At 43.1% G+C, this 21132-nt stretch overlaps 1 protein-coding gene and 1 long non-coding RNA gene across 2 annotated transcripts; one reads left to right on the forward strand and one right to left on the reverse strand.

Moving 5' to 3' along the window:
• Positions 1–1260: 1260 nt before the first annotated feature.
• Positions 1261–4412, reverse strand: LOC135385459 (uncharacterized). Its single transcript, XM_064614782.1, is given in 6 exon segments — positions 1261–1437; positions 1439–1804; positions 1807–1953; positions 2199–2379; positions 2430–2563; positions 4362–4412. Coding segments are annotated over 6 exon segments (1056 nt in total).
• Positions 4413–19832: 15420 nt separating this feature from the next.
• On the forward strand, positions 19833–21049 carry LOC135369126 (uncharacterized). Its single transcript, XR_010414935.1, has 5 exons — positions 19833–20321; positions 20420–20495; positions 20566–20692; positions 20874–20946; positions 20998–21049. It is a non-coding gene; the product is annotated as an uncharacterized LOC135369126 (long non-coding RNA).
• Positions 21050–21132: the final 83 nt, after the last annotated feature.

The raw sequence follows: 21132 nt of genomic DNA on the forward strand, positions 1-21132 counted from the left end.
CCAGGGAGTCCTTATTCACCCCGAAACGCAAAGAGGACTTAAGTAATGTAGTTTTATCCACCACATATCATAAATCACTTGTCAATACCAATTCCATTCTTAGACGCCACCTCAATATATTACATGCTGACGAGCAATTAAAGGAAATTTTTCCCACTCCCCCATTAGTAGCATTCCGTAGATCGAAAAATTTGCGTGACATCCTCACGTCATCATGCACGATGAAGCGCTCCCCGGGTTGTTATCCCTGTGGTAGTACACGGTGCCAGACCTGTAAATTTATCGCGCCGTCCACCATTGCCCGTAGCACTTTGGGTGACTTCTGTTTGAAAATTCGTCATTCACTCCATTGTAATTCACCCAATATTTGTTACTTGATATTCTGCGGCAAGTGCAATTCACAATACATCGGTGAAACCTCCAACACAATGAGACAAAGATTTTATGGCCACAAATTTGATATCCTAAATGCCCGCCAAACTCCTGTCGCCATTCACTTCAATCAACCTAATCACGATTTTGAAACTGATTTGAAAATTATATTGCTAGAATCTGGGTTCCGCACCGACATTAAACGTAAGAATAGAGAGTCCTACTTAATTTCGCAATTCAAGTGTCTCACACCAAATGGTCTGAATCTTAGTCCTGGCTCGTTATATCCGCTTATGTAAATTTAGTAGCTATATATCTATATTTATTTGTGCACAATTCTTGAATCCCCATTTTCAGTCATCGTCTGGTACTCCGTTAGATAATCCGTAACCTTCCCTTTTGTCTATTCTGGGCCACTCGTTTCCCATACTCCTGACCCCCCTTCCACCAAACTGGGTTGGCGAGCCTTTTTGTTCACAACAACACCTTTTACTGTTCTTAAACGGTTAGAGGTCACCTATCCGTCTGCCCAGCTATTCATTGTACACAGACATGTGGCACCATATCTCCTTTCCTCTTCCCTTTCTTTGTACAGCAGTGTATATGTCTATACTATATATACTTATGTGTGTCACCACTTCACTTTGTACCTGAGGAAGCGTGGACCTCCACGCGAAAGCTTGTACAAATTAAACTTAAACAAAAATCTTCAGTGTCGGCGTCTGTATTTTGTTGAAGTGAATTTGGGAAGAAATCTGGCTTTGTTCGAATTGGTCGGAGGTCAGTTCAGGGGAGTGGGGGTAATCGGGAGGGACCGGATTTAATCTGAAAAAGTCACCTCCTATATTTACAGAAAATAAAAAATAAAACATACGTACAGTACAGCAACTACAGGTGGTGAAATGCATATAAGTAATCAGGTATCCTCTTCCTTTCTTCCTGACCAAGCTTCCTGAGTAGTCTGTCCCTACGTGACAGACCTGTGGTGCAGGTTTCGGTGACCCCTGGCATGGGTACATTACAGCACCCTTCCACAGTCTCATCTTCTACTGTGACATCCCCCCCCATCCACACACAAGTTGTGCAACACACAGCACGCAAGGATAAACTGTGTGGCCTTAGGAACAGTCCACATCTCCAAGAGCAGTAGCTGCCTGAATCTGTTCTTCAAGAGCCCAAATGCATGCTCTATTCTTACGCGTGTCTGGCTCAGGCACAGGTTGAAATTGAGCTGCTGGGGTGTTAGGTTGCCATAGTCTCTATAAGGTGTCAGTATGTATTCCCTCAGAGCGTACGCCGCATCACCTAATATGTGATACTTGTCGGCACAGATGCGGGCCAGCTCGTCCACGATAAAGGAACGTCTGAATGCTTCTGCATCATGTGTCTTTCCTGTGTGCCCAAGAAATACATCAAGAAACTTACAATCACTTGAAGACCGTACTTGTCACAAATCGCTTGAAGACCGTACGACTTCTTGTCGTGCCTGTTTGTGTATGTTGAAGCAATCTTGTGCACTGGGCATCTCGTCTTTATGTAGGTGCCATCCACACACCTCAACACATGTGGGAAACCTGAAATCTGAAGAAAAGTCCATTTATTAGTATATCAATTACACATCTACCACTGGCATCATACTGTAAAAAAAAGAAAAAAAAGCGTTGTCATTACCTAGCTCCCTAAAGATATCGCGCAGACAACTCCGAAACGACATATCTCGTGTGAATAAAAAAGAAAAAAAGAAGCGGGAACAAACTGCAATTTGACTTGATCATATGAAGTCCAGGCACAGAGGGTACCATCAGAGCAGAAACCTTGCTTGCCACCTCCCTTTCCAAACTTTCACTGCATGCTGCTTTCTCTTCTTCTGTCACAGGAAAGCGTATAACTTCTTTGCTGATGCTTTCAAAAAGTCATGCCACACGCTCGATGATGGCGTGGATAGTGCTTTACGCCATGCAGAAAACAAGAGCCACAGCCCGTTCGCTCGATTTGTTTCCTGCAAACCTGAAGCAATTTTGTGTTTTTATAGCGCAATTTTGGTTGGAGTACCATACTAGAGAAACGACAGCACATGTTCTTCTGCAGTCTTCGGAGCGAAAGGGTCACGGCCACATCCTTGTTGAAAGTACGGAGATTTCTCGTAATCAGCAACGACCTTGTAGCACACTCTTCGGGTCACACGAAAGCCCTGAACGTCTTTGCATTTGTGTAGTGAGGTCCTCCGTCAGGCATTTTGTTCCTGAACCCGCGCACGAGCTCTGTTAGCACAAAGGTAAGCGGCGTGTTTCGGACGCTTGATCCTCAACTCCCAAGCGAACCGAGAGGTGTTCTAGTGACCCGATATTTATCCGTAGTTCTCTGAAGTGCCTTCATGATGTGCCATCATCCCGCTTGCACTAGACGGACTTACTTTGTCGGACAATTAGATGAGGAGGTGTTACTGGATAAGTGACGTTCGTGATTTCTCATATGCATGTATCAGATTTTGCCTGCTTCAAATTGTGTAACACATTATCTCCTCATAGTGTTGTCACTATTGATGTATGTACACTTGATATTTGTAGTATATCTCTTTTCATACCTGTTAGTGTGGATCAACTTTGGATCAGAAATTAATGAAGCAGAGTGGCGTTTTCATTGTTTTAGCTTCCTTTTTCATGCACCTTTCTGTCTTTTAAACGAGTTCGCAAAGATAGTGTCTTCATTTGCAGCCAAACTATCTCACATTCTTACAATAAATCTTCCAATTTATTGCTTATTGTCACTTCATAATTTTCTCGGCATATTTCAGCCTTTTCAGCTTCCTCGTGCAACAGTTTATCTTGAATCAGTTGCTTCAACGAGATCTGATGTAAGTTTTCAGTAAGGATACCCTATATACATGGGTGAACTTAGAAAAGTAACCAACCTTTCCATTCTGAGGGCTTCCAAGAGCTATATTCTCTGAAGTCCTTTGGTGGTTTCGATAACGAGCTTCGTGGCGTCATTATTCTTCTCCTAATGATTATTATTGTTTGTTTCTTGCAAACATACAGGGTGTTTGTTTTTATTCGCTACAACATTTTTATTTAAAACTAGTAGAGCAAAATAGATGTCATTTTTCAGTTGAGTTATATGGCCAGGCGAACATTCGCTCGAAGAAAATCATGCAACTATATGATCACGAATTACCTAAAGTTCATTAGCTTTTTAATTAGGGGACTTCTCGCAAAGGCGAAATAACAGAACGGGATCTATTCGGCATCGAAAGTAATTTCATGTTGAAAAAAAAAGCACACAAACGCGCACGTGCGTTGAAATATGTGTCGCGGAATTTCGCTATGCAAATGAGCCGGAACATGAACTAAGCACGTTTCTGGCTCAGAAAGAGCGACATGCAACCCAAGGGGGAGGGCCACGTAATTTGGAGCGATGAAACTGATTGATGTAGGAGCTAATGGCCTGATAGACCGCTCTTCTACCCGGATAAGGCGAAGGTCGCATCGTTTCTGCGTTTGCGAACTGCGTATTTCTTGTTTCGGCTCATTTGCATAGCGAAATTGAGCGATGAACACTTCAACACAGGTGCGCATTTAGCACATATTTCCACATGGAATGTCTTTCAACGAGGAACATATTCTTTCCGTTTCCTCGCTTTTATGCGAAATCCCATAATTAAAGAGTTAATTAATCATTATTAGGTAATTATTGATCTTGTAGTTACAGACTTTCTTCCGGAGAATGTTCACCTGTCCATATTACTCAACTGTAAAAAACGGCGTCTATTTTGCTTTGGTAGTTTCTAACTAGAATTTATGTGACGAATAAAAGTAAACACCTGCATAATGCTTTCTTGGCTTCACACAGCCACGTACCTGTGGCAGTCCGTACAACGCCCAAGAACACCGTGTGCAAATTCAAAATATGGCATGTTTATTAGTGCAGCTGGTCCTTTATATCCGCAGACATTACAGGTTGTCCTTTAATGACTGCTGAATCTCTCTCACTGCAGCTTCACCAGTCGATTCTCTTGGGGTGTTAATGGTGATAGGGTCCATGGCTGAGGCATAGTACTCTCCTTCATGGTAGCACCAACTACATCCACAGTACCCGTGAAACCCGACATTGTTTTGCATGGGGGGCAGAGATACGGAGTCGACACACCAGCATAGTCCAATAAATCTGCTTTGAACAATGCTTCCTGACTTCCATGACTTTCATGACTTCAATGTTACATCACTGAAAATATCCTTTGCATCGTCTACAGAAACGAGGAAGGTGTTCATGTCCAGCTTTCCTTTACCACAATCTGCCTCACAGTTTGCGGCAGCTCATGTATCATCACGTGAATTGACCAAGCTGATTTTTGCTGATTTAACTTGTGCTACTTGTGTCCCATCGGTATTAAGTCTATAAGAGAAGTTGTCAATTGATGACAGGACCTAACCGAGCTGGGATAATGCTTCATACTTTGCTCCGTCCAAGATACCTTCAAAATTGTTTCTCTTAATTCTGTACAGTGACTGCCGGCAACCTCTTCTCTAGTGTTCGGTTTACACAGCATTGTTGCGCTTTATGAGGTGCTCCCTGGAAAAGAAGCAGGAGTGAAGGAGGCTGCGCCTTCAGCTACTGCTAAATGTTAATTACATCTTTTAGATTTTCTATTTCCCACTATCTGATGCACGACAGTTTTTCTAGCCAAACATTTCGCATCTGTGAAGGCACAGTGCGACTGAGAATATTACACCCAAGCTGAAATATGTGCTGTGATAGAATACAATATGTAGTGCATTGATCCAGTAAATTATCCAGATCAGATTGAGTCTAATTCAGTTTTGCGGGAATTCATTTATACTCATTGGAAAGCTCTACACATCTAATGTGACTATACCACAACAAACCTACACTCTTAAACCCGTACCTTTTATTGTAACTTTTAGAAACATGTAACTTCTATATAGACGTAGATTTCGAGATTTCTTATAGGTTACACCACTGTAACGTATATTTAGAGGTTAAAAGCGACCAAGGTCATGTCCTTACAACACGAATAGAAGTTACATCTCGGAAAAAACAAAAACAGCTTGTTGTAACTTATAAATGTACCCTCTACTCCGACACTGTAACTTCTAAGCGAAATCTCCAACGATAATTTCTTTGTTAGTTTCTTATCGTTTGTTTTCCTTCTGTTTTTCAGCATAATGCCACGTTTCAGCCTCCCATTCGAGACGACAGTTGCGAATCTACGCTGTTATTTTTCAGCGTCATCTATACGTCGACTACATGTTATCAATGCTGTATGAACACAGATTATAAGTTCGCAGTCTGGAATACTGATAGTATGTTTCTTTCTAAAGGATGGAAAACCATTGTCAATGGCCGCAACCACCAAGATTTCCGATTTCGCTGCGTAGCCGAGCCTGGTCTAGGTCTATCCACACTGAGAGCGGTTTCCTTGAAACGCTTAACGCTCGTCGTCAGTCCGTTAACAAGTGTAATCTGTTTTAACCAGTGGTTTTCCTCGCGTTTATCATAGTATCGTCAGGAACAACGGAAAAGCTAGATGTCGCTAGCAAACAAGGATATTTTCGGTGTTCTCAGGGGAAAGTGTAGTGAGTGCAAAGATTGCAAAGAAAATATAACCGAAAACGAACGTCACCACCGCAGCCCTAATTCACACACTCCATAAACTGGGTAAGTGTACATTTTGTGCTAGGTACGTGCTTAATTTGATAGTAAGAGCTCTTAGCGCATGTTTGTTGTGATTATGGCAAGCGTTTTGCGGTCCTGCATATGAACGCCACTAACGCTTGCTACTTTTCTGCTCTTACTTGCATTTTGCGAGCTGCGGATATATGCATCGAGATATATAATTCGCAGCTTCCTACTTGTTGTATTCTTACGATATTCTAAGACTCAATCGCGGAGTGAACGCCTTCCCGCATTTATGCTGCTTTATAGCTTGTGCTTTGTACGGATTTGAATGCTTCCGTAAATGTTACTCTCATTGCCCAAACTTTTGTTCCCAAGATCCCACATGCAGGTTCACATACCGTCACCAGCGCAATGCAGTACTCACAAACTCGTCCCAGAGCGCCTCCAACGGTGATAACGCAGTAAGGTAGTGTCTCCTGCGTTACTGTACACTCATATTCCTCAAGGTTGTGTGCGTTTTATGTAATACTGTATTGCCATTTGCGCTCGCCTCTGCAACACGAATGTGGAATAAATTTTTTTCTGCTGCAATTCTCCATTTCGTTGGGTCTGTTCAGCTTAGCAAACATAGGTCAGTTGTTTAGAGTCGCTGGCTTCCTCGCACTTTTATGCATTGCTTCTCACTTAGAAGATAGTTATTTTTTCCACATACATGGTAAAGCGACCATGGTTTCTCTTCACATCAGAATCGCACTTGTGCACAATGTGTCGCCTCTCGACAGACTTCTGTTTTTGTAATATACGTATGTGCAAGATCTCCTTTTCTGCTGGTTCATTTTGGTACCTTGGTGTGTTCTGTAAAGGTCTCTCCATATCCCACGCACAGGGTGTTTGTGTTTATTCGCATCACACCAGCGCTCATTTGACAGGTGGGTTATGTTAATTTTCGCAAATTAACCCATCCGTATTTACAAACATTTCCGACATTTCCTGACGCATGTGTTTGTAACTACGGATCGATTAATTAGCAAAAATTCACATAACCCACCTGCCAAATGAGCGCTACTCTGTTGCGAATAAAAATAAACATCCTGTATAAAAAGCCGCACGTTGGCGTAACCTTTACGGGCAGGTGCTGGGTTGAAGGCCGTAACCTCTAATTAGTGGGTTTCCTTGTAACTTTTATAAAAGGTACTGCTCAGAGGGTACCTGGTAGCTTCTGAAATAGAGGGTAAAATATTGCGATTTTTTACCCTTTACTAAAGGGTACCGAGTTAAGAGTGTACTGGCGAATCGAAATGGAGAACCATTCCAATGAGAAATATCCTGCTGAGGCTCATTGGTTCAATGAGACATGACGGGGACATTCAATGAGTTTGAAGCCACCACTTTTCATTACATCTCATTAACACTTTCTGTGACTTCTCATTATATCTCGTTAACACTTGCTGTGATTTCTCATTACATCTCATTAACGCTTGCCGTGATTTCTCATTACATCTCATTAACACATACTGTGATTTCTCATTAAGACTCATTGTATATGGCACCATTTTCAATGTAATATTTGTCCCAAATCATCTATTGGGAATGAAAATTTTCGCTGTCACTGAATGGGATTTGTGTACATGATATCCAATAGGTTCAATTAGATTTTCATAGGATTTTGAATGAGACGGTTTCTAGCAGGGCAACTCAAATTCGCAGGCTTCACAGCTCTATTTAATTTTTCCCTGCACATTGCTGATGTGAGAAAAGTATTGCATAATATAAATATGTAAGTTATATCCACAAATCAGTGTTGTGATTATATGATGTTCAAGCAGCAAAAGACAAGACAACCTTGTTTACATGACAGGACGACAGGTTGCTCAGAGGTTGCTGCTTGAACAACCATACAACCAACAACCGAATTTTAACACAATTGGTCAGTGCTGTGGACGTACATTACAATAAGGGACAATAAAAGATGACTACATAAACACTCAACTTCCGCAACCTTTATAATCAACGTGCTGGAATATGTTAGCTTGCAACCCCTGATATTGAATCAAAATGTGAGCCAGTATGGGCTCATGAACACACCGGTGTAACATGAGCAAAAATAAGACTGACGACATGTCGACAAGTTGCAAACCGCTGTTCCATCTTACAAATTTGTCGTGCACGTCTCGGTATTTTTAATATTTGTTAAACGTTTCCACATCTTTCATATTCAACGTACTGGACATCTTAGTGTGCAACCCAATATTGAATGAAAATCTGAGCCAGTATGAGCCATGAACACACCGGTGTAACATGAGCAAAAATAAGGCTCACGACATGTCGACAAGTTGCAAACCGCTGTTCCATCTTACAAACTTGTCGTGCACATCTAGGTATTTTTGATAAATTTTAAACATTTCCACATCTTTCATATTCAATGTGCTGGACATGTTAGTGTGCAATCCAATATTGAATCAAAATCTGAGCCAGTATGGGCTCATGAACACACCGGTGTAACATGAGCAAAAATGAAACTGACGACATGTCGACAAGTTGCAAACTGCTGTTCCACCTTACAAATTTGTCGTGCATATCTAGGCATTTTTGATATTTTTTAAACATTTCCACATCTTTCATATTCAACGTGCTGGACATGTTAGTGTGCAATCCAATATTGAATCAAAATCTGAGCCAGTATGGGCTCACGAACCAGGGATGGGCAGTATTTAAATACATTGTAATTAAAATACTATTTAAAATATAAATACATGTATTTATATTTTGTATTTAAATACAGGCTTGAAAAATGTATTTATAATTATATTTAAATACCAATTTTTGGGTATTTATTCTTGTAAATACTTTGTAAATACTCCTAAATACAGTATATACTGACTCATATCTTAAAGTTGCCCTCCATTTGACCTTTCGGGAAGAAGAGAGAGTTTGGGGCGCAGTTATGCCGTGTTTGCGCTACCATGCACATGCGACAAAAAATTTTAGATGGCAAGTTTTTCACTGTTGTTGCGGACAAGGGTCGCGACTAGCCAATTTCCTTGTTGTACGAAGCATCTTCGTCAAATTTAATACAAGCATTTGTTCACCGGCACCTGTGGAGATCTCTTCTCCTTTGCGAGTCTGATATTGTACGGCCGAACAGAAGATGCCTAAAAGATGCAATATTGGAGAAACTTCTAATATGAGAATTGCCATGATAATCTAACAAATAAATGCTATTGTTCGTTGCTGATTCGTTGTTACGATTATCGTTATTTCTGTAATTCCAGATGACATTTTCCTCACAGTATTTATGGTAGTAGTTACGGTATTTAAATACTGTATTTATATTTTGTATTTAAATACTCATGTTGAAAAGTATTTATGCAGAGTATTTAAATACCTCTTTCAACAAAGTATTTTGTATTTATATTTAAATACTAAAAAATTTTATTTATGCCCATCCCTGTCACGAACACACCGGTGTAACATGAGCAAAAATAAAACTGACGACAAGTCGACAAGTTTCAAACTGCTGTTCCATCTTACAAATTTGTCGTGCATGTCTAGGTTTTTTTTTTTATATTTTTTAAACATTTCCATATCTTTCATATTCAACGTGCTGGACATGTTAGTGTGCAACCCAATATTGAATCAAAATCTGAGCCAGTATGGGCTCATGAACACACCTGTGTAACATGAGCAAAAACAAGACTGACGACATGTCGACAAGTTGCAAACCGCTGTTCCATCTTACAAATTTGTCGTGCACGTCTAGGTATTTTTGATATTTTTGAAGGTTTTTAAACATTTCCAGATCTCTTATATTCAACGTGCTGGACATCTTAGTGTGCAACCCCTGACACAATCAAAATCTGAGCCAGTATTGGGCTCATGAGCACACCGCCATAACATTAGCAAAAATAAAGCTGTTCCATCTTGCACATTCGTAATGCACGTCTAGATATTTTTGATATGAAATATTCTAATCATGATTGATGATAAGGGCTTATTCGTTGCAGAAGCATGGTCATTGATGCAGACATGTGGGATGGTCCTGAAAATTGCTTTTTTTTTCATAGGCCAGGGGTAATTGAAGACGCTGACATAGATCAGCTTATCCTTGATTTTGTCATTTGCTCCAGGTGTAATGACATGAATGGAAAGCCTTCACTTATCACGTTGACAACCTCCTGCCGCTTGCGGGAATGGATAGAGAGAGCAGCTTCCTTCAGAAGACTATCCAAGTTGTGATATACATATGACGAAATGCCCAAGTCTGAAATTTTGCATAACGTACCATAAAACACACATTTTGTACGCAAATAAAAAGCTGCGCAACAAAAACAAACCTTATAACACCTTTCAGGAGAATACAACACCATGTGTACGTGACGGATCGAAACAGGTTCTGGGTTATGCGAACAACACATCCTGGTATTGGCGAGCAGTGGCTACACACACACCTGCAATGTTTATACAATTTAGAATGGTGTCACGATGAGGTGGAACATATATATATACGCAAAAAAGTGGGCTTTTATGGATGAGTCTTCCCAGTAAACAACCGATGTCCCACGGACGTCCTGAAAAGATCCCGAAGCCCTGATCCGCAAGAAATGTCCGGATGATGTAAATAAGACGTCATTCTAAACGTCCGTTGTCCAACCAGTATGTATTTTAATGATATCACTGGGACTTCGAAATTGCGTCCCGATCGGATGTCGACTTAGAAGTAGAATACAAACATATTTTCGATGCTCATTATATTTTTGCATCTTTATGATAGCGTTCAACAGCGTGCAGCAAGAAACTAAAACAGTGACACTAATTTTTATCCGTGGTGCCGGAGTGGCAACACACAAAAATTATTCATCTGAATTTACAAAGAAACACCCGACATGGTCTGAGCTTGGCAGATATACCACAGTCTCTAGCTTCTGTTTCCTTTTACTGTAGTATACCAATAGAGGTAGTTGGGAAGGCCGAGAAGACCTCGATATTTCTTGCAATATCTCCATGTAAAACGGAACACACAAAACTACATGTCCAGATGTGCTTCACTGCCGGAACGAGAAGACATAACATCATTTAATTGTCGCCACAATTCCAACGAGATCCAAAGACAAATCAGACTGTCAATTCGTTCATTACGTAGCCGTCAGGTACAAGTTCCTCACTGACGGAATCCGGGTTTTTGCAGAGAAACTATACCTTCGCGACATCATGTTCCACTATGCTGTGTGGCGAAGACCGTACCCACGGAATAAAGAAGCAATTCAATGAATTGGCTTAATGGATATAAATGCTAAACGCTGATTTCCACTTGATTTAATGTAATCCAACATGTTTTGTACACACTGCACCCGTTCAAATAATGCGAAACCAATTGAAGGAATTCGCCTAGAGTATCAATAAAACAACAACTTTATTTCTAAGGTTAATAATGGGGAGTTTCGTCGCTAGAGGGGATACCCGAACCCACTGGCATAAGGGGCGATGAAATGTGCCCCTTCACCATAAGGATCGAAGTCCTGAAGTGTCTAAAAAGACCAAAAAAGCTCTCATCGCAGAGTATTGATGGGCTGGATTTCGCCAGGGGCCAAGCAATTTTGATAGAGAGAAAGGGTGAAATTCCAACTGACTAAGGATCTCAGAGAGCGCGGTTCGGAAAGGTTGGTAGCATGGACAAATAAGTATGTGACCAGATCCCCTACGTGGGCACCGTAGTGACAGCATCGATCGGAATAGATCAGATATGCATAGAGATTCCAACTGAGCACTACACATGCCACTTGAGGTGGCGGTTGATACCGCGGTGTCTTTCAACCATCCAGTGATGGTTTAACCCCATCACAGCGACATCGCGGTGTTGCGCGATGGGTTCCCGTGTCTAATATCTTGGCCTGCAGCGGCCATATCGGGATGCTGTTTCTTGTGACGAATTCCCCTTTCATCCCCCTTCGCGTGTACCTTGCGGCTTGGGAGAAATCCTGGCGGTTGTCCAGATATTTCAAAATTCTAGGCAGCCGTCGGTGCTTCCGACACCTTCAAAGCCTGTAAATCCCGCCCCGATTGTCGGATCGAGACCAAAATTCAGGTCCGAACGGGCCTGGTATAGCTCTGTGATCACGCAAATCACACAGGAACTGATCTGTAGTGGTTTCGAACTTGTAGGCGGAGACGCGTCAGTAAAATCGTCGTTTTTCCGAACTTCAGGGCCCTTTTTGGAAAGAAGTTTGCCTCGGACAGGGTTCATACATGTAGAACCTACTGTTCTCGACGCGGAGCACGTGATAAAATTCACCACATCTCTCTAAATTTAGCAGTTCTCGAGTTAGAGGATACCGCGTTCACACTCCTCCCAATACATGGGACCAGCGGGTCCCCCCCCCCCCAAGAAAGCCTTCCCGTTGCTGCCACATGGTCATGTTTGCATTCGTCATGAAGGTCTCGATGTGCTCTTTCCAACAGCCTTTGTCCCGCAGGCGCGCGACGTTCCATTCTCCCGATGTCGGCTGGCTTAAGAGCATGATCGAGCTACGAGGCTGGCTATAGAGCCACCCTGAAACGCTTCCCACTTTTCGGTGTTGTAAGTCGCTTACCCGATGTCCGATTTAGTCGAAATTTTGTGTGCGCGTGCTCTGTTCCCTGCTCTATAACTTTCCGATAGAGACCAGCCGTCGATTTCCAGTGGTTAAGACGTCATTCTCGAAATTTCTGACACCGACCCCCGTTCACCGACTTTTGTCCCTGTCTTCAGGTTCGAAGCCCACGGCGAATCCGATTTCCTTTTAATGGGCACACGCACTCGACATGGGCAACGTGAAGAAACTTGCCGCATCTTTCTATCCCTCTCGGTTTTCGAGTTAGAACACGTGGCAACGGCGGCTCTCTGATACATGCGCCCGGGGCATTTTTTTCGATATCGGGTTCTTGCTGGCGTAGGAAGGTGATTGAGATGTGTTTTTGAAGAGGGAAACGTCCTCTTTCCGATATCGTTCGTCCCGTCTTTGCGCGACTTTCCGTTCCCTTGCCATATTTCGAGGAGCGCCTTGGCCATGGCCTGGAGAGGTGGCCTTCCTACCGTTTCTGCGCTGACAGGACATTAGATCCAAGTCTGCGCTGCGGGCGGCGTCCATTTCGCTTGCAAACTTCGTTGCGTTCGGACGCCTTTTACTGGCTTCCGTTGTCTCGCGTTTCGTCGTTGCTCTGGTGCCCTGGACTGCCGTGAATGTGTTTTTATGCCCTACTAGTGTTGCCTGGGGGTGCTTTTATGTGTGCACCCTGGAAGATAGGTCCAGAAGCCTTGCGATTTCTTAAATGAAAGGTTAGTTCTGTGTTTGTACGATTCGTGCAACTTTTGTTTCGTATCATTCCTAGCGTGTGGGTTCTATTACTCTATGCTAGCAGTGTGATTATTACCCTTTTGATTCCCATTACTTCATTCTTTATCTTTCAGCTAAGTGTACACTCTTAACTCGGTACCCTTTAGTAAAGGGTAAAAAATTGCAATATTTTACCCTCTATTTCAGAAGTTACCAAGTACCCTCTGAGCAGTACCTTTTATAAAAGTTACAAAGACACCCACTAATTAGAGGTTACGGCCTTCAATCCAGCACCTGCCCGTAAAGGGTGCGCCAACGTGCGGCTTTTTATACAGGATGTTTATTTTTATTCGCAACAGAGTAGCGCTCATTTGGCAGGTGCGTTATGTGAATTTTTGCAAATTAATCGTCAGGAAATGTCGAAAATGTTTGTAACTACGGATGGGTTAATTTGCGAAAATTATCATAACCCACCTGCCAAATGAGCGCTGCTACGATGCGTCGTCGACGCGATGCGATACGTCGTGCGGATATCGACAGACATTTACAGAACACGCCAAGGTACCAAAATGCACCAGCAGAAAAGGAGATCTGCAAATATGTATATTACAAAAACAGAAGTCTATCTGATGTCTATCTGATCTATCTATCTGATCTATCTGATGTTGCGAACACTTGAAAGGCCACATGCTGACACATTGTGCACAAGTGCGATTCTGAGGTGAGGAGAAACCATGGTCGCTTTACCCAAGATATGTGGAAAGAAAAACTGTCTTCTAAGTGAGAAGCAATGCATAAAAGTGCGAGGAAGCCAGCGAGTCAGAACAATTGACCGATTTTTGCTAAGCTGAACAGACCCAATGAAATGGAGAATTGCAGCAGGAAAAAAAAAAAAATATTCCACATTCGTGTTGCAGAGGCGAGCGCAAAAGGCAACACAGTATTACATAATACTAACACAACCTTGATAAACATGAGTGTACAGTAACGCAGGAGACACTATACATTACTGCGTTAACAGCGTGGGAGGCGCTCTGGGACGAGTTTGTGAGGCACTGCGTTGAGCTGGTGACGGCACGTGAACCTGCATGTGGGATCCTGGGAACAAAAGTTGAGGGCATTGGGAGCAACATTTACGAAACCATTCAATAGATAGTTTTAGTACATCGCACGCTATCGCTTTTGCGTACGTAGGAGATAGCGTTGGTGGTACTGCGCACGCGCAAAACATAAAGAGAGCCTCGCGCAGTGCGCACAAACACCACGCTATCCCTTACGTACGCAAAGGCAATAGCGTACGATGCACTAAAACTCGCTAATATGTCATTTGTTCATATACTGCTTTCTGATGCGCCCTCCAGCCGCTGTCTAGCAGCAATTACGTACGAAATGTGCTCTGACCGTTACATATATGGAATCGGAGGCTAGCAAGACGATAAAACTCGTTGTCGTTGCGCCATGAAACCCCTAATTACCATCATCATCATCAATATGGTAAAACTTGTTGCGTTGTGTGCCTCTATTTGCAACAAGGCAGAGCTTCCATCCGCATTTAGCAGCAGCGTGGACGAAAGAATGCTTTTCTTAATTGCATCCCTAGAAAGCACAAGGTACGCTGAGAGAACAGCATAAATCCTGGAAGGCGTTCACTCCACGACTGAGTCTTAGAATATCGTAAGAATACAACAAGTAGGAAGCTGCGAATTATAGATCCCGATGGATATATCCGCAGCTCGCCAAGTGCACGCTGGTGTATTGACTTGGCGACCAAGTAAGAGCAGAAAAGTAGCAAGCGTAAGTGGCGTTCATGTGCAGGACCGCAAAACGCTTGCCATAATCACAACAAACATGTGCTAACAGCTCTTGCTATCAAAATAATGCACGTATACATAGCACAAAATGTACACTTACCCAGTGTATGAAGCGGTGTGAACCAGGGCTGCGGTGGATGACGTTCGTTTTCGATTATTTATTTATTTTTTTATTATTCGTTGCAATCTTCGCACTCACTACACCTTCCCCTGAGAACACCGAAAATATTCTTGTTTGGCAGCGATATCTCGCATTTCGGTTGTTACTGACGATGCTATGATAAACGCGAGGAACATTAACTAGGAAAACCACCTTTGAAAACAGATTACACCTGTCAACGGACGCAAGTTGAGCGTTCTGCGGTGGGAGAGGTTTTTCGCAGTAGCTTCCAGTGGGGGAGCGCGCTTTACTGACCTAACCGGCGGCACAGTCTCACGCCCGCACCGCCTAGTGCGTGCCTGGGGGAGGGGGGGCAGACCCCCCCCAATCTGTGAAACCTAAACTGACCTAACCTCACTAAAGTGACATGAGCGCCTTCTGAAAGCTACTGCAAAAAAAAAAAAAAAAAAAAAACCTTCGGCGTTTCAAGGAAACCGCTCTCAACGTGGCTAGACCAGGCTCGGCTACGCAGCGAAATCGAAACTGTCGGAATTGCGTAAATCTTGGTGGTTGCGGGATTGGCAGTGGTTTTCCACCCTGTAGAAAAAAACATGCTAACAGTATGCCTTACTGCAAACTTATAATTCGTGTTCATACAGCATCGATAATATGTTGCCGACGCAGATGACGCTGAAACAGATATAAAACAAAAGCGTACATGTTAATTCGCAACTGTCGTCTCGAATGGGAGGCTGAAACGCGGCATTATGCTGCAAAACAGAACGAAAATAAACGACAAGAACCTAACAAAGAAATAGTCGTTGTTGATTTTGCTTAGAAGTTACAGTGTCGGAGTATAAATGGTACATTTATAAGTTACAGCAGGCTGTTTTTGTTTTTTCCGAGATGTAACTTCTATTGCTATTGTAAAGACAAGACTTCGGTCGCTTTTAACCTCTAACTATACGTTACAGTGGTGTAACCTATAAGAAATCTCGAAATCTACGTCTATATAGAAGTTTCATGTTTCTAAAAGTTACAATAAAAGGTACGGGTTTAAGAGTGTACTCGTGGCCCTACCAGCAAAGGTGAAGATATAACATCGTCAGTGGCCCTGTTACTAATGTCTGGTCTATGAATTTCAGATGCTTTCGGTGTTCATTGCGGTGAACAACGCGATTGGGACAGCACACTCACGACGTGGGAAGATACATCACAGAAATGTTGAAAGGGCATTGTTTTTGTAGGCGTCACCATTCCCCAAATCGCCTTCACATGGCGCACGGGTGCATTAGGTGAAGCCCACCTTAGAAAACTACCATTGTGGCCAGGTTGTACGTAAGTTTCCGCCATGAATGGCGAAATGTAGCAATTTGGTATCAGGTGAAGCCCACTTTACGGGGCAACTTGTGTTGCTTCGTGTCGTTTTCTCCCCTTGTTATCCTTTGTAACATTATGTGCATTTTTATTTCGCACGATTTCTTTCTCCTTTTTGTTTTCGTTTTGGACCTTCCTTTTTTTTCTTTTTTTTGTACTACCACAAAGTATTCTCTGTGGCGCGGGGGGGGGGGGACAGAGGAACTTACAACTAATAGGCAAAGGACTAGCATGAGGGCCATCGAAAGCTCGGATATGCAGACGGTCCGGCGATGAGATTGAAATCATTATGGTGATAACTTGGGGGGGATATATTTATTAAGAAAAAAAAGACGGAAAGGTTAGCTCAACCGGGAAAAAGAAGGAAAGGTTAGATGGGTATAGTTCTTGACTACCTAGCTGCGAGTGAAGAGCCGGAAGACCCCACGCCTGGCCCCCTTCCCTTGTACTCCCATGGTGCGTACTAACCTCTCCTTTGCTTTTCCTTATTGTTTGTGCTGTGGGGTCGTGTACCATAACGGAGTGGCACTTTCAACTTGACAGTAATGAATTTATAGCGTGTAATGTGGTTAAACTTGCGCATATGGTGTGGGTTATCAAGGAAAGTATTTATTTACCTCGTGAACGCGACCTCGTCTCCGTGGGGTCAACGTCCACCAGCTATAGTCCACCGGTCACATCACGCTGTGAAGGTCGTCAAGGGAAGGAGCATGTGAGCGCTGGGTTCGGCTCCATGAAAGGTTGCAGCGATTAACAACAATAAAAAAGAAAAAAGAAAAGAAAACAACAGTGGGACACGCGCCTGTACGTCATGATTGTCGGTCCGGTGCGATACTGGATCACGCGGGGCTGTTCGTTTTGTTTGTCCGTCTGTATGTTCCAGCCTCAGGACACACCTTACGGAGCCGCTTGTGTTGCTTCGTATCGTTGTCTCCCCTTTCCATTCTTTGTCAAATTATGTGCATTTTTGGCACGATTTTTCCGTCTGTACCACGGGCGTCCCTGTCACTTTTTTTTTTCAGCGTAGGGCAGAGAATTCCCGAAGGCAGGGGAGGGGGACAAAAACGTACAACCAGTAGACCCAAGACAATAGCATGAGGACAATCGAATGCTCTGACATGCAGACGGTCCTCTGATAATGTCCAAATTATTAGACGATATCCGAGTATAATTGTTGACCACCTGCGAGTCTGTGATAAGTCGGTTGTCACCAGCATCATGGTCAACGCGGCGCAAAGAAAGGTAAAACAAGAGGCGGGAACACTTCCTCTTCTCCCCGCAAATACAGTACGCTTTTCTTTGCGACGATCAAGTAGGCGGGGCTAAAGCCGAAGTTTTACGATTTTTTTAGACTATTTCTGTTGCTATACAGCGTATAGTTTCGGTTGGGTGTGTGATTGTCAGTGTAGGACTTCATACTTCTGTGAAAAAAAAAGTGAGGTTCACTTGGCAGTTTTCAAAGTTCAATTGAAAAATAAATTTCCCGCAATTAAAAATTGTCCAAAGCCTTCCTCAATCGCCGCACAAGTTTCCAGAAGGTAACTGCGAAATTCCGACAATCCTGCGGCGGGTACGTAGCCATTTAGAATATTTTATCACCTTAGGTAAAACACCCTGTATAGAGGTCTTGGATGGTACGTTTGATGACTCGTGAGGCATACCTGGCTGTTTTGCATGAGTCATTGCTAGAACAATCGACAAAGCCTTTAAAGTGCAGTTGTAATTATAATTTGCAAATCATTGTACTTTTGACAAATAACCAAATCATTGTACTTTCGACAAACACAGGTTTTTTAGGTGTAAAAAAATCAAGAGCTATACTCAGATATCGTCAAAATGGTTTGAACATTACCAGAGCATTCGATTGTCCTCATGCTTGTCTTGTGCATACATGTCCTGTGTTTATCTGTTGTACGTTCTAACCCCTCCCCGTGAATGAATTACGTTGCCCTACTTTGAAAAAAAAGTCACACGGACGCCCATGGAACAAACGGAGAGGCGAAAAGAAGAAAAGTTGCGGTCACTGTCCCGTAATGTTTTTTTTTTTCGCTCACTTGCATGGTACAAAAAATGCAAGATAAAAATGCACAAGTAAAGTTACAAAGGAAAGAGCAAAATAAAAATAAACAAGAAAAGAAAACGTGCCAAAAAATGCAATTTTTTTTACAAGGAATACCAAGGGGAGAAAATGACACGAAGCAACATTAGTTCTTCCCTAAAGTGGGCTTCACCTAACATCAAAATGTTACATTTCGCCATTTCTGTCGGAAACGTACGTACAGTCTAGCCATACTGTGAGACAGACCTGCGTCCATCGCCATCGTGTTCTTCTTCTTCCCCACGCTCTCCCTGGGTGATGCGCCTGCTTGATTCGCTCGGTGCAAAATAAACAGTTTCTTACACAGAAGAACAAACCGTTCCCTTGCTCACATCTTGGTGGAGGTGCGGTGCAACGGGCATCGCCGGCGGGGGTGCTGTCCGACGGCATCGTTCTGGTGAGTTTCTTGCCAGAACGAAGTTCCAGAGTGAAGGTGAGGCTGTAATTGAGGTTGACGGTGAATCGGTCGCACCTCCACCAAGATGTGAGCAAGAGAACGGTTTGTCCTTAGCAAGAGAACGGTCAGAGAATAGCTGATCATTTCTGGAGAAGGTGGCACAGAGAATATCTGCTACATCTGAGGTCTGCCCACGTCTCTAAACCCGTGGTGTACCATTCGCTTAAGGAGGGAGATCTTGCCTTACTGCATGAAGACAAGGTTCCACGTAATCTTTGGAAAACCGTGCGGATTGTGACGCTACACAAGGGAAGGGATGACAAAGTCCGAGCATGTACCATAAAGCTGCAAACGGGGAACGTGACAAGAAGACCGGTACAGCTACTATACCCCCTTGAAGCATTGCTGGGATGACTTTCATTCGGCGGGGAAGGATGTGTAAATATGTTTAAAAAGCACTATCATTGGACGACGACGTTGAAGCGATATCATGAACCACGTGACATCGAATGACTTTGTTCTTATTCTCTTGTTGGCTTGTGTGACACGTAGGAGTAAAGCTCTAAGTAGTTTTTTTGACTGAGTCTCTCTGGCCTATCTTTTCGGGGCTTACTTGGGGCATTCTTGTGGATGCAGCGCCGTTCCCGAGATGTGAGCAACAGAACGGTTTGTTCTTCTGTGTAAGAAACTGTTTATTTTGCACCGAGCGAATCAAGCAGGCGCATCACCCAGGGAGAGTGTGGGGAAGAAGAAGAACACGATGGCGATGGACGCAGATCTGTCTCACAATACTGGTAGTGTTGTAAAGTGGACTTCACCTAATGCACCCGTGCGCTTGGTGAAGCCGACTTGCAGAATGGTGACGCCTACCAAAACAATGCCGGACTCGGCACGCATCGTGAATATTTGTGTCAGACTATTGAGTCAGTACGATGTTTCAAATAAATATGTATTTTGTACAAAATTTGCCTAGTTGTTCTGGAATATGGAATAACGAGCGTCGGGCATGAAAACCAGTACAAGTAAAAGCCGATGGTAGCCAGTACCGGGCCGAAAGGCGAGCCAAACTGAGAGACTTCTGATTGGCCGAATGGTAGGCATCATAGTTCATTTTCATTGGTTGCATGCCCAGTGTTGCCTTGAATTATCTCAAACTATGGGCTCTAGTGGGGAGCTGTGGGAGCCTGCTCCTCGCTGGATGTCCGTCGATATTCACCAGGTGAGGGAACGTTTCAGTAACACCTGCGAGTAGCATGTTCGGTTCAAAGGTGAGGGCGTTTGAACAAAATGGCTCCATGGGTTACTCTGTTACTGCAGATTGCAACAAATGAAAGTCCACTTTTTCTCAGCCCAGGCAACAGCAGCACCAGGTGAATGTACAATTCGGAAGCAGGTAAGTAGGTCTCATGCTCTGTTACACTAATACACACATGCCATTCGCGTTCAATGCACTTACTTTGCAGGTGTTCCAAAAATTGATGCAGTGACATAAACGGGCAGTCTGGTGTGTAATGTACACACATCGTGTGGCGTGTTCGGACTATCTAATTGTATCACCAGTTCCACCTCAACACCGGAGCCGGTAAATGTGTAAGAGATATCGTGGTTCTGATCATCTTTAGTTGTGCTTAATTATTCATATTATTTAGTTCTGGTGTTTTTACTCAGAACTCTCATGCTGCATTTTTAACTGGGACAGCGAAATTACAAAACATGCCAGTTGTGTTAAAACTGGGGACATTGCTTATTTTTGCTGATTTCATATTCTCAGGCATGGAGAGAAGAAATGCACAAGGCAGCCAAGAGTCATTTTACTAAAGGCACAGGGACAAAAAGATATAAAGGTGGAGGTTTAAAGTGTTATTATATTTGTGACTGATCAGGTGCTTTTACAGAGAGGACACACCAAAGGAAATGTTCCATAGAATCACGAGGTTCCGTCATGCGTGGGGACACCTGCCTTGCTAATGTGTCTGCAACATTCCACACTGGCAAGATCTCATTTGTCTTCCAAGCTTGCTATTATGCAC

Source organism: Ornithodoros turicata, chromosome 1, assembly GCF_037126465.1.
Source record: "Ornithodoros turicata isolate Travis chromosome 1, ASM3712646v1, whole genome shotgun sequence".
NCBI lineage: Eukaryota > Metazoa > Arthropoda > Arachnida > Ixodida > Argasidae > Ornithodoros > Ornithodoros turicata.